We start from the raw sequence: 14,085 nt of genomic DNA on the forward strand, positions 1-14,085 counted from the left end.
AAAAAAAAAAAATGTTTCTTGTGATTGGAAGTATGCAGGGTACCTGAAAAAGCTATTAAGTTTTTTATTTGTAGCAGAAATTCTTCAGTTCTTCTTATTCTGCATGTTCCCATTCTTTGGCCATCTTTCTTTCCATGTTACAATCCTAGAGTGCAAAGAATGTTAAAAGAGCAAAGGCTATTATATCATTCCCTTTTATAGCTTCCCTTTCAGAACTTTTTTTACAGTGACGTGAAGTAACAACCATATTGAAAATTGTTGCTGTCAGAGGAGTGGGAGGTAGGCGTAGAATGTTAGTGTGTATGTATGTATCCCTTACAGTATTTTAAGAAGTGTCATATGTCTGGGAAAAGGAAACATTCTAAGACATCTCTCATCTCCCACTCAATGTCTTTCAGTGAATATACCTTTGGACTTTATTGTTGAGAGTGGCAAAATAACCTTTTTTTTTTTTTGAGGAGTAATAAAAAGCCCGTAGAATGGCCATAGCCTGATCATGAGGCAGCTGTGTCAGAAGAACAAGAAATGTTCTAGGAGACACTGCTCATCTGTGTGAAATGTGGCAACAGATAAGTGGAGAGTCATCACAGCGAAACATCACACATCAAATGTGTAACTGCAAATGGGCTCTCTCTGACTCTAGCTCTCAGGGAGAGAGGGATATAAGGGGAGTGCTTCCAGGCAAGTTGTAAGATTTTAAGATTCAGTAATGAAGAAGAGAGGAGAGGTTAGAGAGCCTTCAGCATGCAATGGGAAGCTCAGGATCAGCCAAAGATCTGTGCTCAAATCTATAAGCAAGACAGCATGAATGCATGGGAAAGACTATACGTATAATTGTAGAGGGAGCAAACTTACCTCTTTCTGGGAAACAGCGTAAGGCTGAACAGTCTCTGGATGGTTGCTTCAGCACACATAAAAGCTATAATGGGACTGGCCCTAAGCCAGGTGGGTGCAGAGGCTTATATGTGTTTTTCTGCACTCTGTCACCAGGGACGAGAGGGTAAACTTAATATGCAGGAGCTGGAGGTCATAATCTTGCTGTGACCTTTGGGTTCGCTTTTGTCTCCATTTCTTCCCTCTTCTTTCCAGAAATAACTCCTTAATGGAAGGCAGTTATGAATCCTAATATTTGTGTCATTTCCTCATGCAATCATATAAATGCAGTATCAGTCTGCTGTTCTGATTGTCCTGTGACTTCATAACACAACATATCCTTGACAGATCCCCTTTTTTCCTTGTCTCTACTTTTTTTCCTTTCTTTTCCCTTTTTTTTTTTTTTTTTTTTTTTTCCTCCCAGGACATCTATGTAATGAGCATAAGGATATATTTTGTTGCAAATAATATCTCAGCTATACACTTCTAGGTACTGTTTACAGCTATAACAAACTAAAACTAAGAAGTATGGATTTCTTTTTTGAAGAATCAAGCTTATTTATAATAATTTTGCACCTTGTGAGATTATTTATATTTATATATTATATCCATGAAAAGTGAACAGTAGGCACAATCATGATAGCATAACTATTTATACCCACTTTCTCTCCTTTATACAAATTAAATGAGTACACAAGGTACAAGGCATTTTGGATGTAGGGCTGGATTGTATTATCTAACTAGGAAAAGAACGCGTTTAATTTTCTGAATTTTATCTTTTATTTAATAGGTCTCTCTAAGCTGATGGAGGCCAGTGAATCCGTTGCTAAACTCTCTCAGGAGCTGGCCATTAAGGAGAAAGAACTGGCTTTGGCATCTATTAAGGCAGATAAAGTAAGTACTTAAGTGTTAAAGAGCAAAAAACAGCTGATAGCACCCAGGATATATATAGTAAAGTGCTATTGCAGAATCCTCTCATAATTTGTACAAGCCAAAAAATGTGTACCACAGTCTAAAATGCACTCCTATCTCTGTGGCATGTTATTTCAGCATTTGCTTCTGAAAGTAAGGTACTTTAAGACTGCAAGAGGTTAAGTGCCTTCCTTGTTTTCCTCCCATTTCTTACCCACTTCTATGAGCATCAGGTTTCATTTTTTATTTCATGGGAGGTTTTTGTGCTTCATTGACATTTGTTACATTTGGGGTTATATGTGCGCTTATTTGCAGATAAGAAGTTAACAGATGATAACGGGACTTTACTGTTTAAAAATTGCTTAGAAAAAAGTTCATCACAGTTCAGTTTCATATTTTGTCTTTTACATTAACAAGGTGTCCATGTGTTCATGAGATTGTTGGTCTGGTAGAAATCTAGTTTCCAAAATGACTCTCCGGAAAGGTATGTTAGGGAATGTATTAATATAGGCATTCTGTTTTCTGAAAGATACCATAATGCTGTGATGTTGCTTATTTAGTACGCACCCGAGAGCAAACTTTTGGCCAGCAATGGCTAAAGGGTCTGCCTTTAATCCCATAAGAGAAAGTTATGACAGAAAGGGATGAAATCACACTTCTCACATTACAGGATTATGACAGATATGCTGTTGGAGCTCACTTTGTTCAATATTTATATTTGATACACATTTTGAAATAGCTTTCCGGCATTCATGCACATAGCCTCCTAGTTGTCAACTTTTTCAAGAGAGCACTACTTATGAGTCATCAGAAGTAGTAGGACCAATAATAAAATAACATACATGTATTGAACTGCATATATTATTGTTCACATTGTGTATATTTCTTCCTTGTCCTTAGTACTGAGTCCTATAGAAATCAAAATTGAATTAAAAAAAAATATTAAAAAAAAATATTGAGGGTTTTTTGGGATTTTATCTGTCATGTTTTTCCGCTGGTATTTGACAGTATTATTTATGTTCTTGTAAATGCATAAAGTGTCAGCCTTGACCTTATAGCTGATACTGGTCCAAAAACATTCTGACACCAACTGTATGTCACACATGTACAAGAAAATTAAAAACATATTTACTGAAGAACTAGTCACAAATGGATAACTTCATTCTGTGAATTCATATGGGGCTGTTCTTTGAATAGGCTTATTAAAAGTGAGCTTTTTAGACCAAAGGAATAAAAGGCTGACTATTGGTGCAGATGGTTTGCCATCTTCCATTAGTTTTATTGGCTATACTATTGTTATCTGCAGATTAATAGTGAAAAAAGAAAATACTTATTTTATTGAAAAAGTATAGGTTCAAATAGGATAAAAATCCATCATAGGCTAAAAACCTGGCTGTAAAAGCCACTCAAAGGTCTTCTATCCATTATAAAAATAATTCATTTTTTAGTATCCAACTTCTGCTGGGAGAATCATAAACTATTTCTCTGTAGAGATTCTGTAAATTGTATTAATTTTTATTCCATATTTATATAATGCCATATATACTGTTAGGGTTAGCTTTATATTTTTCTATATAATAGCCTTTACGTACTGGTTTTCTTTTGTGTCTGATAACTTAATCACTTGTTCCATCATTTTGATTTATATATTTTATGTGTTTATAATCATTTCAGGTACTTGCAGAAGTCACAAAAAGTGCTGAAGCTGCAGCTACAGTAAAAAATGAAGTCCAAGGCGTGAAAGATAAAGCACAAAAAATTGTAGATGAAATCGATTCAGAAAAAATGAAAGCAGAGAGTAAACTGGAGGCAGCTAAACCAGCATTAGAAATAGCAGAAGCTGCACTGAATGTGAGTAAAATTCCCAACATTTTATTTAGTATAATACTACTTGAGTCACCTGTGAAAGAAAGGCTAGAGCCACCAACATGCGGCTGTCACTTGGGTTTGACTGCTGTCACCAGCTCTTCACAGTTATTGGTCATGTCTCTGAGGAATATTTCTGGACCTCACATTTTTTCCTTAAACAGATACAGAGTATTTGAAAGTATTTGTTCTGCTTCCACCCTAATACTTGATCATTATGAAGAATTTCCAAAAGTTACAGATGCATTTAGAATATGTTATTCTGAATACAGGAGAGTACTTCTGTGCTAAGAAAAAAATGGTTTTTCTTCATACTTAACCACTAGTCTTTCTTTTAAGACCAATGAAAGGCTGCCTCTTCCTTCACCAAAAACCCCTTACTTTGCAGGGAAACAGGAAACAAAGGGGATTTGTGGTGATCAGTATTAGGTTAAGAAATTTGGAGGCATTGCTGTACTACAAGATTTCATTATTCTGCTCTGGACAATTAAAAAGTAAAGAATTATATATTAAATTTTTAAAGCCTTCTGTTCCAGTTACCAGAATTTGTGGCAAAAAATATTGAGTGGGAAAAGCCAGAAAAGGAGCATTTTTTGCTCTTACACTGACATTTAGATAATGAGATAAATGAAACTTCAAAAAATGGTCACAAAATTCACTTGCAAAATGTGTGGACTCATTCTGTGTTTTCTATAATGTGTCTGTAATTATTCCTTCTAGACAGGTAGTAGCATGCATGCATTTTGTAGACAGAAATTAATATGTTAGTTTTGAAGTTTGCAATCATTTATTTGTGTTGGTTATTGAACTAAGCAAAGTGTCAGTGATGCTGCTAAACATGAAGTAAAAAACCTGTATCTCATATCTATAACAACTTAAACCCCATCAAAACCAATAAAATCCACCTCAGAATAAATGACGCTTAACCCTTAAAAATCCCAAATACTACTACTTTACCAAGGAAACTGCTTTTAACTAAGTCCTATGCAATTTTACAACATACTTTTCTTCAGACACTTAGACTGACAAGTTAAGTTAATGCTGCTGTTCCATGTATTTAAATTTTATTTTGAGTGATGTCTTTAGCACTGGGAAAATATTCTTGTATAATATGTATTAATTAAAATTAATAAAGTTTCATGAATCTATGAAATTTATTAAAGTCCAGTTACTCAGTTTTTTGTATGTGTGTAGTACAAATTTGCCTCAGAGAAGGGTATGACAAACAAACATTAAAATCAAGATTTTGAATGGGAAAGTAGACTAATGGTATTGATGCAGGATTCTGTTACATTTCTTGCCAAATAGACCATCAAACCAGTGGATATCGCTACTGTTAGAAAACTTGCAAAACCTCCTCACCTGATTATGAGGGTCATGGACTGTTGTCTGCTACTATTCCAAAAGCATGTGGACCCAGTTACCATGGATCCAGAAAAGCCTTGCAGCAAGCCATCATGGGGAGAATCATTGAAAGTAAGTAGAGTTTTCAAACATTGTTTCTTAAACATCAGAAATAACTTGCATATCAAAGAATTTATAATGCCCTTTGCTTAAAACAGGACAGAATTTTCTAAAAAGGCAAATACATGGTTTTAAGATAAGCATAGTATATAAACAGAGTTTATTTGGTAGCAAAGTAGTAGGTGATTTGCTTAGAGACTTTTGCCGTAGGAGCTTTAGATTTTCCTTGTCCTGTTCCTGGCGTATGACTTGATGGTAAAGAAATAAGTCATACTAAACATGTTAACCATACATGAGACAAGGGCATCCTGGAAATAAAACCTCTTTTTCCTTGGTAACTTGTATGTTACACTTAAACAGTCTTTTCTGATTCTTTAAGGCTCCTTGATTGTCTGAGAGATTATTTGACTGACTAAGAGATAGTCACTTTTCCTATTCTGCATTTCAATATTCTGTGGTCAGACAGTCATCTCTTCCTTCTGGACTTTGATCTTCTCTTAGGAAACCCTTTGTTTCCATGCCTTCTCCTGCCATTCTTTAAATCCTGGTCTACCTCTATTAGTGTGATAATTTGCCAATATTATTGCCTCATTTTTTTCGTCATGCAAATAAAGAAAAAATATGTATTTGGGGTATGAATAGAGCTCTTGCTTTTTCTTTAGCCTTTTCCTGGAACTAAGAAATCATCAAAACTTTAAATTTTCCACTAATATAATGAAATGGGATAAGCAGTTATTCCATGAGTTGCCTTTAACTTGTAAAACATTTGTTAGAAAAAAGTTAAAACCAATGATTTCCCTTTCTGGAAGAATTTAGATCACATTTCAGAAATGCATAAGCAGGGTTTTTTTTTGTATTCTTTAGATATGTATCTCTGAGGCTTTATCTTTGTTCAAGTTTTTTATGAAATGCTGCTTCTTAAATGCTTTTTAAATGGCAACACAGGAATATGGAAAGTACATCACTAACTTTCAAGCCTTGTTACTGGAGTGTAACTGCTTAAAACTGAAATAATTGAAGGCATGTGGGAGGTGTTACAACTGAATAGCACACTTATAATATTAACTATATGAACGACTTCTTTTTACAGAAGAATTTTAGGAACTTTTTTTCAACAACTCACCTACGAACAAGCTTTTGAATGTAAAATGTGTAAATAGCTTATAAATATCCTGTGTTGGTTTTTGCAGCTTATGAGTGGCCCATTCTTGCAAAGTCTACAGCAGTTTCCTAAGGATACAATCAATGAAGAGACAGTAGAATTACTTCAGCCTTACTTTAATATGGAAGACTATACACTGGAGCATGGTAAAAAGGTGTGCGGTAATGTGGCAGGACTCCTCTCTTGGACACAAGCCATGGTAGCATTTTATGGTATTCACAGAGAAGTCTTACCTCTTAAGGTAATACATAATTTCTTGCCTTGTGTTTCCTTTCCATGCAATTTAATTTAATTTCCTTTAATATTAGTAGGATGTAAAAAATATTTTTAGATAATTTTATTTAGATATAATTGCCTGTGACTTAAGGATGCCAAAAGCAGAAAAACCACATCTCCTACTCTTAATTCTAGACGTAACACAGAACAAAAAGTTAGCCTAGATTAAATTTATGTGCTCTCGTTTACTGTGTACAGCGAACGGTGTTTTCAGTCTTTGTTTTTATTATGTTATAATTATTTTATATTGTTTTCAAAAATTTGCACGAGGGTCTTCATTTCTCTTCTAGAGTCCTGCAAACACAGCTTTGCAGCTATTTCATCTGCTTTGTTTTCAGACAATAACTTAGAGGGAGTGCAGGACTGAGATCTTGTGTAAATATTGGCATTCTAGAGAGATTCAGAGCTCGCATTGGTAAAGGATTCATGTTGTGATAGCAGCAACCAAACTGAGGAAAACATTTTTAAGAGTAATTTTTACTTTAGTGTGGGTGTTCTTTTTGATGTTTGTGAACAGTTGAATAAAGAATTTTATCAGAGGTAAAGACCTTATAAAAACTCTAAGGCAGTAATTGTTACTTTTTGGATTCTAAAACAAGTATTTAATCCCTACATGTAGCACAGCTTAAAAAAAAAAAAAGTAGTAAAAGAGGAAAAGATCTGAATAGTGACTCCAAATCTTTTCCACATTTTTTGTTCACTGGTAGAAGTGTTATTTACAAAAGCAACTGTAATGCAGGTGGATGATTCAAAAAAATTATTTAATGAATTTCCCATGTTTAGCATAAATATCAGTTTAGGAGCAATGATTCACTGGTTTTGGACCCTGATTTTCTAGTGAGTAAAAGCTATATTAGTGATACAGAACCAATTTCCTGTTGTTGTGATTGTTGATTGCTACAGAATATACAAATAAAAAAGGAATAATAAAGAATACAATCAAGCAAGAAGATTGAGTGATTGTTCCTCTAAGCTAATTAATATGTACAGATCAGAAACCTTACTTCCCTAATCAGCTTCTTCAAATGTAAATTTTTTTAAAAGAAATAAAGTTGCCAATATATAATAGGAATCTTAAGTACTACATTGTTACTTAACAAAGAAACCCATAACTGAAGTATATATATAACATAGTTTTCAGTTTAAATATTTTTAATATAAATATTAATATAAAAGATTTTTTTATATTATTGTCTCATGATTAAAAGCTAAACAGGCTTAAAACAATTCATCAAAGTATATTCAAATCTTGTATGATTATTGTTTTAATATTTCTTCTCTTTGCAGGCTAACTTGGCAAAACAGGAAGGCTACTTGAAAACAGCTAATGCAGAATTAGCAAAGGCTCAGGAGGCACTCGATGAAAAGCAAGCTGAGCTGGATAAAGTGCGAGCAAATTTTGATGCAGCAATGAAGGAGAAAATGGTGAGATAAAAGTATTTTAGTATTATGAAAAATGTTTGCATATAATGCTGTTATGTAATCAGGAATTGATACAAACACACATTTAGGGCCTTCTGCCTTGAATGACGTGGATAAGGTTCAGATATAAAAATAACAGATTTAAATCTGTGTTCTCCTGTATTTCCTTCTTTCTGTAAATAAAAACGTAGTAGACAATAGTTTATACATGCACTTAGAGTTCTCAAGAATGAGTTATAAATAAATAAAATAATCATAAGAGAATGAAAAAAATATATAAAATAACTCTAGATTTTTGCCTTTAATATAAAATTATGTAGAACATTTTTATTCCATTTTAGGACTTACAGAATGATGCAGAAACATGCAAAAGAAAGATGCAAGCAGCCTCTGCACTTATATATGGACTGAGTGGAGAGAAAGTTAGGTGGACTCAGCAAAGTAAAGAATTTAAATCTCAGATTAACAGGTATCAAATTCATCAGAGGAAAAAAATGTGTAAAAACTGAAGACCTAGTAAGCAATTTAGTAGATTTAATAGCTGTACGTAATTTTCCTCCTGGAAATCTTGATATAGTTACACAATTAAGTGAAATATCCTGAATTTTTTATTTTTCATAAGTGAATACCTGAGTGTTGAGTGCTTGTATTTCAGTTCAGAACAGTACCTCTGATTTTGGAACTTATTTCCAAAGGGATTATTTTTAGTACACTAATATGCCTGTATTACAGTTGCCTCTCCTGTCCCCCTAACACTGCAGCTTTTTCCAATGTTACTGGGGAAGCGAAACCTTCAGATAAGCGGGAGGTAGAGATGAGCTAAGGGTGGAACTGAGAAGGAAGAAGGAAAGATTCTTAGCCTAATACTGAATAGGAAAAGAAGCATCCATTTTGATTTTAATTATGACATATTTGAATAAAAGGAGGAGGCTTGGAGACCAGACTCTTGTCCTGTAGTCCGTGTGTCAAAACACATTGGACTGTAGGCCTTATTCTGAGAAACTTGGGAGTCCCCAGTGTGTTGCTGTCTAAATGACAAAATGTTGAGCAGCCTAGGAGCAGAGGTCCTAGCTGTCTAGAAAACAGGTAATGTGTCAAAATGGTTGCTAAAGGTAAAAACCCTGAAAGTTTGGGCTTAGCTTCTGTGGAATACATCTGTTCCCATAAATTTCCTATGGGGAAACTGGGCATTTCTGGTAAAGTCTGCCCATTCCAAGAAAATTAAGTTGGTTTTTCTGATAAATATTGTATTGCAGGCATATTTTTAAGAAATAAACCAATTTCCTGCTTCATTATTGAAAGAAGGAATAGTTTTCGTCAGGGCCTTATTAACTTGTAGGGATGAAGATAATATTTTCATACAGTACTACTCAAGTTTTGCCACAAAAATATTTTGAAAACACAAAGAAACTATTTGTTGTTCTCAAAGAGCAACAGTTCTCTCCTTAAATTTTCTTCAGAACAGAAATGTTATGTTTCAAAAACTGGTTGTCTACATCAATAGAAACTGAAGTTGTACATCACCTTTTAATTATTATTTTGTTCCTTTTCTAGACTTGTGGGAGATGTTCTGCTCTGCACAGGTTTTCTTTCATACTGTGGACCTTTTAATCAAAACTTCAGGAAGCTTTTGCTTAAAGATTTATGGGAAGCACAGATGAGAGCCCACAAAATTCCCTTTTCTGAAAATTTGAACCTGATTTCTATGTTGGTAGATCCACCAACAGTAAGTTTTTGGTGCTTGCTAGGTTTCATTTTAATTTTAATTAATATATTCTGTGACTGTTAGCCAATTTACTGTTATGCTTGCTTAGAACAGAACTATAATCCCCAATATTTCTGTGCAGTGTAGTTCAGTGGTTTACAAATGTTCTTGGCAATTACCACTAAAAATTTGAGTACTGAGTCATTTTAGACAGATAAACAGGTGACATACTGGCAATTATATAATAGTACAATAATATAGTGCACTTTCAAGTACCTTATTTTGAAAACCCATCACCACAGCTATAGATCACATCTACTAAAGCTGTGAGTTTGGTTGTTAGCTTTTTCTGTCAGTATTATCTGGATCTAGTTTCAAAATTTTTATATTAAAGAGGACATTTAAAATAGAATTCATAAAGTCTTTTCACTGTGAATATATGAAAAATCAAACAGGAGACAATGCCAGAATCTTCAAGCTTCCTGAAGTCAATATTAAGCCCCCAAAATGCTCTCAGCCTGGGTTTCTCATACTTGATCCCAACATTTAATTTGGATGTCAAGCTGCCTTTCGACTTTCTTACATTTTTAAAATCTATTTTTTGTCATACTATATAAATGTTAAAAACATCCATAAAAATAAAAACAAATGGAAAATTTTTTCCATCTACATTAATCATTTTTCAGCAAGTTCAAGTATGCATCCCATTTAGCTTGATGTCCCCATTATTTCTTAGGAAAATCATAACTGAAGGATAGTTCCAGTGAGGTTTTATTCCAAACTACTTTTTTTTTTTTAATTATTATTTATTCTATTCTTCAGATTAGTGAGTGGCATCTTCAAGGACTGCCTGGAGATTATCTCTCAATTCAGAATGGTATCATTGTCACTAAGGCAACTAGATATCCACTTCTGGTAGACCCACAAACTCAAGGGAAATCATGGATTAAAAAGAAAGAACAGGATAATGAATTACAGGTGAAGAGTGTTAAAGGAATAATGTGCTGTATTATATTCCTTCAAACATTGCTTTAGGGTGTGTTTGCATTTGAGTCAGTGTAACTCTCATACATACATATCTGAGATAACTTCAGATTGTATGGAGACTGATGATGGTGTAGATGCATCAGCAGGGAACTTGACAAGAGCTGTAAATCCCATTCAGGAACTTGGAAAAGATTATATATAAGTATACACTGGTATGAAATCTAGCAAGAACTATGAAAGAGAAAGAAGTAGCCTTCTGTTCAAAATTGGTGTGTTCCCTATACAGAGTGCAAAGTGGTGAAAAGTGTAGTAAAAGAGCATAATATGAAATTATTAAGTGGGAGTAAATCTGGGAACTATTAGTAACATTACAGGCAAAGGCAGAATAACTTACAGCTTTGAAAACATAGGCAAAGTACTTGAAGTGGTGCAGTCCAGAATTTAGAACCCGAGATGAAACTCATACATGAAGTTATGGCTACAAAAGTAAATTGAGGAGAGCCAGTTTAAACCAAACCCAAGACAAATTTGTCTATCCTATATATTACTGCAATTTGAATAGCTCTTAAGCCAATAGGGTTAAATGTCTGCTCATGAAGTATGATACAAAGATGTTCATGTGTCACCTGCACACAAATGAATTTTTCACAAATTGAAGTAGCATGGGAAAAGGAATCTGCATTTAAAATCGTTAACCTGAATGTTTCAAAATCTCATATGTCCTCCTGAATCTCAATATTTGGGGGTTTAGGATCTCTAGATTTTGAAGATTTTAAGTGTTGGAATAAAGTGAACATGAAGTTCATGCTTATTGTTTTATCATTAACAAAGCAAACTACCAGAACCACAGAAAAACTGCGGTTGGAAGGGACCTCTGAAGGTCATCTAGTTCATCCTCCCTGCTCACAGCAGGATCTACCAAAGGAGGTTGCTTTGTGTCCAGTTGGGTTTTGAATACTTTGAGGATGGAGACTTCACCACATCTCTGGGCAACCTGGTTTTGTGTTCAGTCACCCTCACAATAAAGATTTAGTTGGGTTTTTTCTTATGTTTAAGTGGAATTACCTATATTTCAATTTGTGCCCGTTGCACCTTCTCCTGTTACTCTGTGCCACTAAGAGGGGACTGTCTGCCTGTTTTCATTCTCACGCACCAGCTATTTATATACATCGGTAAATACCCTTGTGAGCTTTCTTGAGGCTAAATAATCTCAGCTTTCTCAGCATTCCTTATATGTCAAGTGCTCTGATACCTTAATAATCTTAGTGATCCTTTGCTGGACTCTCTTCAGTGTCTTTTATACCAGGTAGCCCAGAACTAGACAGAGGATTCCAGATATGTGTCTCCAGTACTGAGCAGAGGGGAAAGATCACCTTCCTCAACCTGTCAGTAATTTTTTTTCCTAATGCAGTCCAGAGTGCTGTTGGCCTTGGCTGCAAAGGCAGATTGCTTGCTTGTGCATGACCTGTTGTCCACCAGGACACTGATGTCTTTTTCTGCAAAGCTGTTTTCCACTAGAATGCCCCTATTATATATCTGCAGAGAAAATCTTGAAAATAATATGAGAACTTTCTGAAAGAAAATCTAGGAAGAAATACAAAATTAGTGGTTTATTTTGTATCCAGGTTTTTTAATGATTTCATATATTGAATCCCATTAATGATATTTCCAGCATCTGAGTTCATAATATTGTAACAGCAATTCATTTGTTAGAATGAATTCAGGTTTCCAGAAAGAATTTCTCAACACTTCAAAGCTAAAACTAAAAAAATCTAGTCCTCAGGACATAGAATAAAAAAATGTTAGCTGTCTCTGATTTCAAAAATATATGTAACATCTTCAATTCCCAATAAGCTGTACCAGTTTAATTTGTTACATTATTACTCTCATAATGAAGTTTTGTGTATTCTATTACAGCCAATCTTTAAATTCACCTTTTGATGGTACCTTTCACTGTACACACAAGAAGTATTTCTGCATAAATTGCTGCATGGTCAACATTTATTACTTTGTTTAAAATTCAACTAACTAAAACAACGGAAGACGTTTTCATAGTTAGGTCTGTGGTTTTCATATAAGGCTTTGAAGAAATTTTTTTGTCCTTACATAAATCTATAATTTACATTTTTAGGTAACGACTTTGAATGACAAGTATTTCCGCACACACTTAGAAGATAGTCTTTCACTGGGGCGATCACTCATGATTGAAGATATAGGTGAAGAGCTGGATCCAGTCCTTGATAATATATTAGAAAAGAATTTCATGAAATCTGGAACTTCTTTTAAGGTTAGTAATAAAACAAAAGATGTGGAATAAATAATTAACTTTATGATGAATGATATTTTGCCCTTTTATTCCAAACCTCTCCTGAATCAGGTAAACTTTGTATTCAGTAGGGTAGTGTGGAGAATCAAACTGAACTAATAAAATATTGGAGGCAGAGCCTCTGATAAGTAGTAAGTTCATGAGTCTAAAATTGCACTTTAACTACTGAAGATTCCAAACTTGAACCAGTTATGTATGTCGTATTGAAAGCTTACAATACTTTCTATGGATTTTTCGAACAATTTCATTTTATACCCTTTAACAGAATTCATAGAATTGGAAAGATCTCTCTCTTCCGACTGTGGATCACTGATTGTAGAAACTGCAAAATCTTTAATTTGGAGTAAAGCTGTTTACTGACAAAGAAAGCCAAAAAGCTTGAAGTTTTATTAATAATATTAAGTATATTCCTAACCTTGAAAAATCATGAATCTTTCTGACCTTCATTAAATAAAGAAATCACTCCCAAATTTTAAAAACAATCCCCCTTCAAACATCCTGAAATAAAATGACTGCACATGCACATGTCTATTTCCATATGTATTTTTCTCGAAGAATCTTAATTAACTGGCTGGTTTATGAGAAAGATGGTAGACCAGATTGTTGATGATAATGAAAATAAAGTGTTTACTATTTTTGTGGAGTAGTTTTACTTTGAATGTCACAGCAAACAATATGCTTAAGGAAGTGGTTTTGTCCTACTCCTTCTTGAGCTAGGTATTTGAAGTAGCCTTGGAGGCTCATACACAGTGATCAGATTTCCTTGAGCACATGCAGTTTTCAAGTTAGACTGCTGATTTGGAATATCTTAGCTTCTGTAAAAAATTCTGTGGAAAACTCTGAATAAATTTATAGTTCTTTTAGAAAGATTCTTTAAGATCTGCTTAGTCTTAAATAATACAGAATTAATTCCAATAATATATGTTCCATTGTTGGATCAAATAATTTCTTTTTTCCCCTGAGCACAATCAATGATTTCTCCAAAGGTCATTAGTTTCTACCTTTCTACCGCTTTCATCTGGGGTGTTATTAGTAGCACAAAACCTAAACCAAATGGTTCTGAACCATTAATTAGAACTCACAGTAGAACTA

General features: G+C 34.0%; 1 protein-coding gene across 1 annotated transcript in view; it reads left to right on the plus strand.

The window, feature by feature from the left end:
• Positions 1 to 14,085, plus strand: part of DNAH8 (dynein axonemal heavy chain 8) — a 137,219-nt gene that overhangs the window by 91,001 nt on the left and 32,133 nt on the right. Inside the window, 9 exon segments of the mRNA XM_027801181.2 lie at positions 1,664 to 1,767; positions 3,460 to 3,636; positions 4,960 to 5,127; positions 6,306 to 6,518; positions 7,841 to 7,978; positions 8,317 to 8,444; positions 9,530 to 9,701; positions 10,503 to 10,658; positions 12,799 to 12,954. Coding sequence (XP_027656982.2) covers positions 1,664 to 1,767; positions 3,460 to 3,636; positions 4,960 to 5,127; positions 6,306 to 6,518; positions 7,841 to 7,978; positions 8,317 to 8,444; positions 9,530 to 9,701; positions 10,503 to 10,658; positions 12,799 to 12,954 — 1,412 coding nt within the window.

This window comes from Falco cherrug, chromosome 13 (genome assembly GCF_023634085.1).
Source record: "Falco cherrug isolate bFalChe1 chromosome 13, bFalChe1.pri, whole genome shotgun sequence".
Lineage (NCBI taxonomy): Eukaryota > Metazoa > Chordata > Aves > Falconiformes > Falconidae > Falco > Falco cherrug.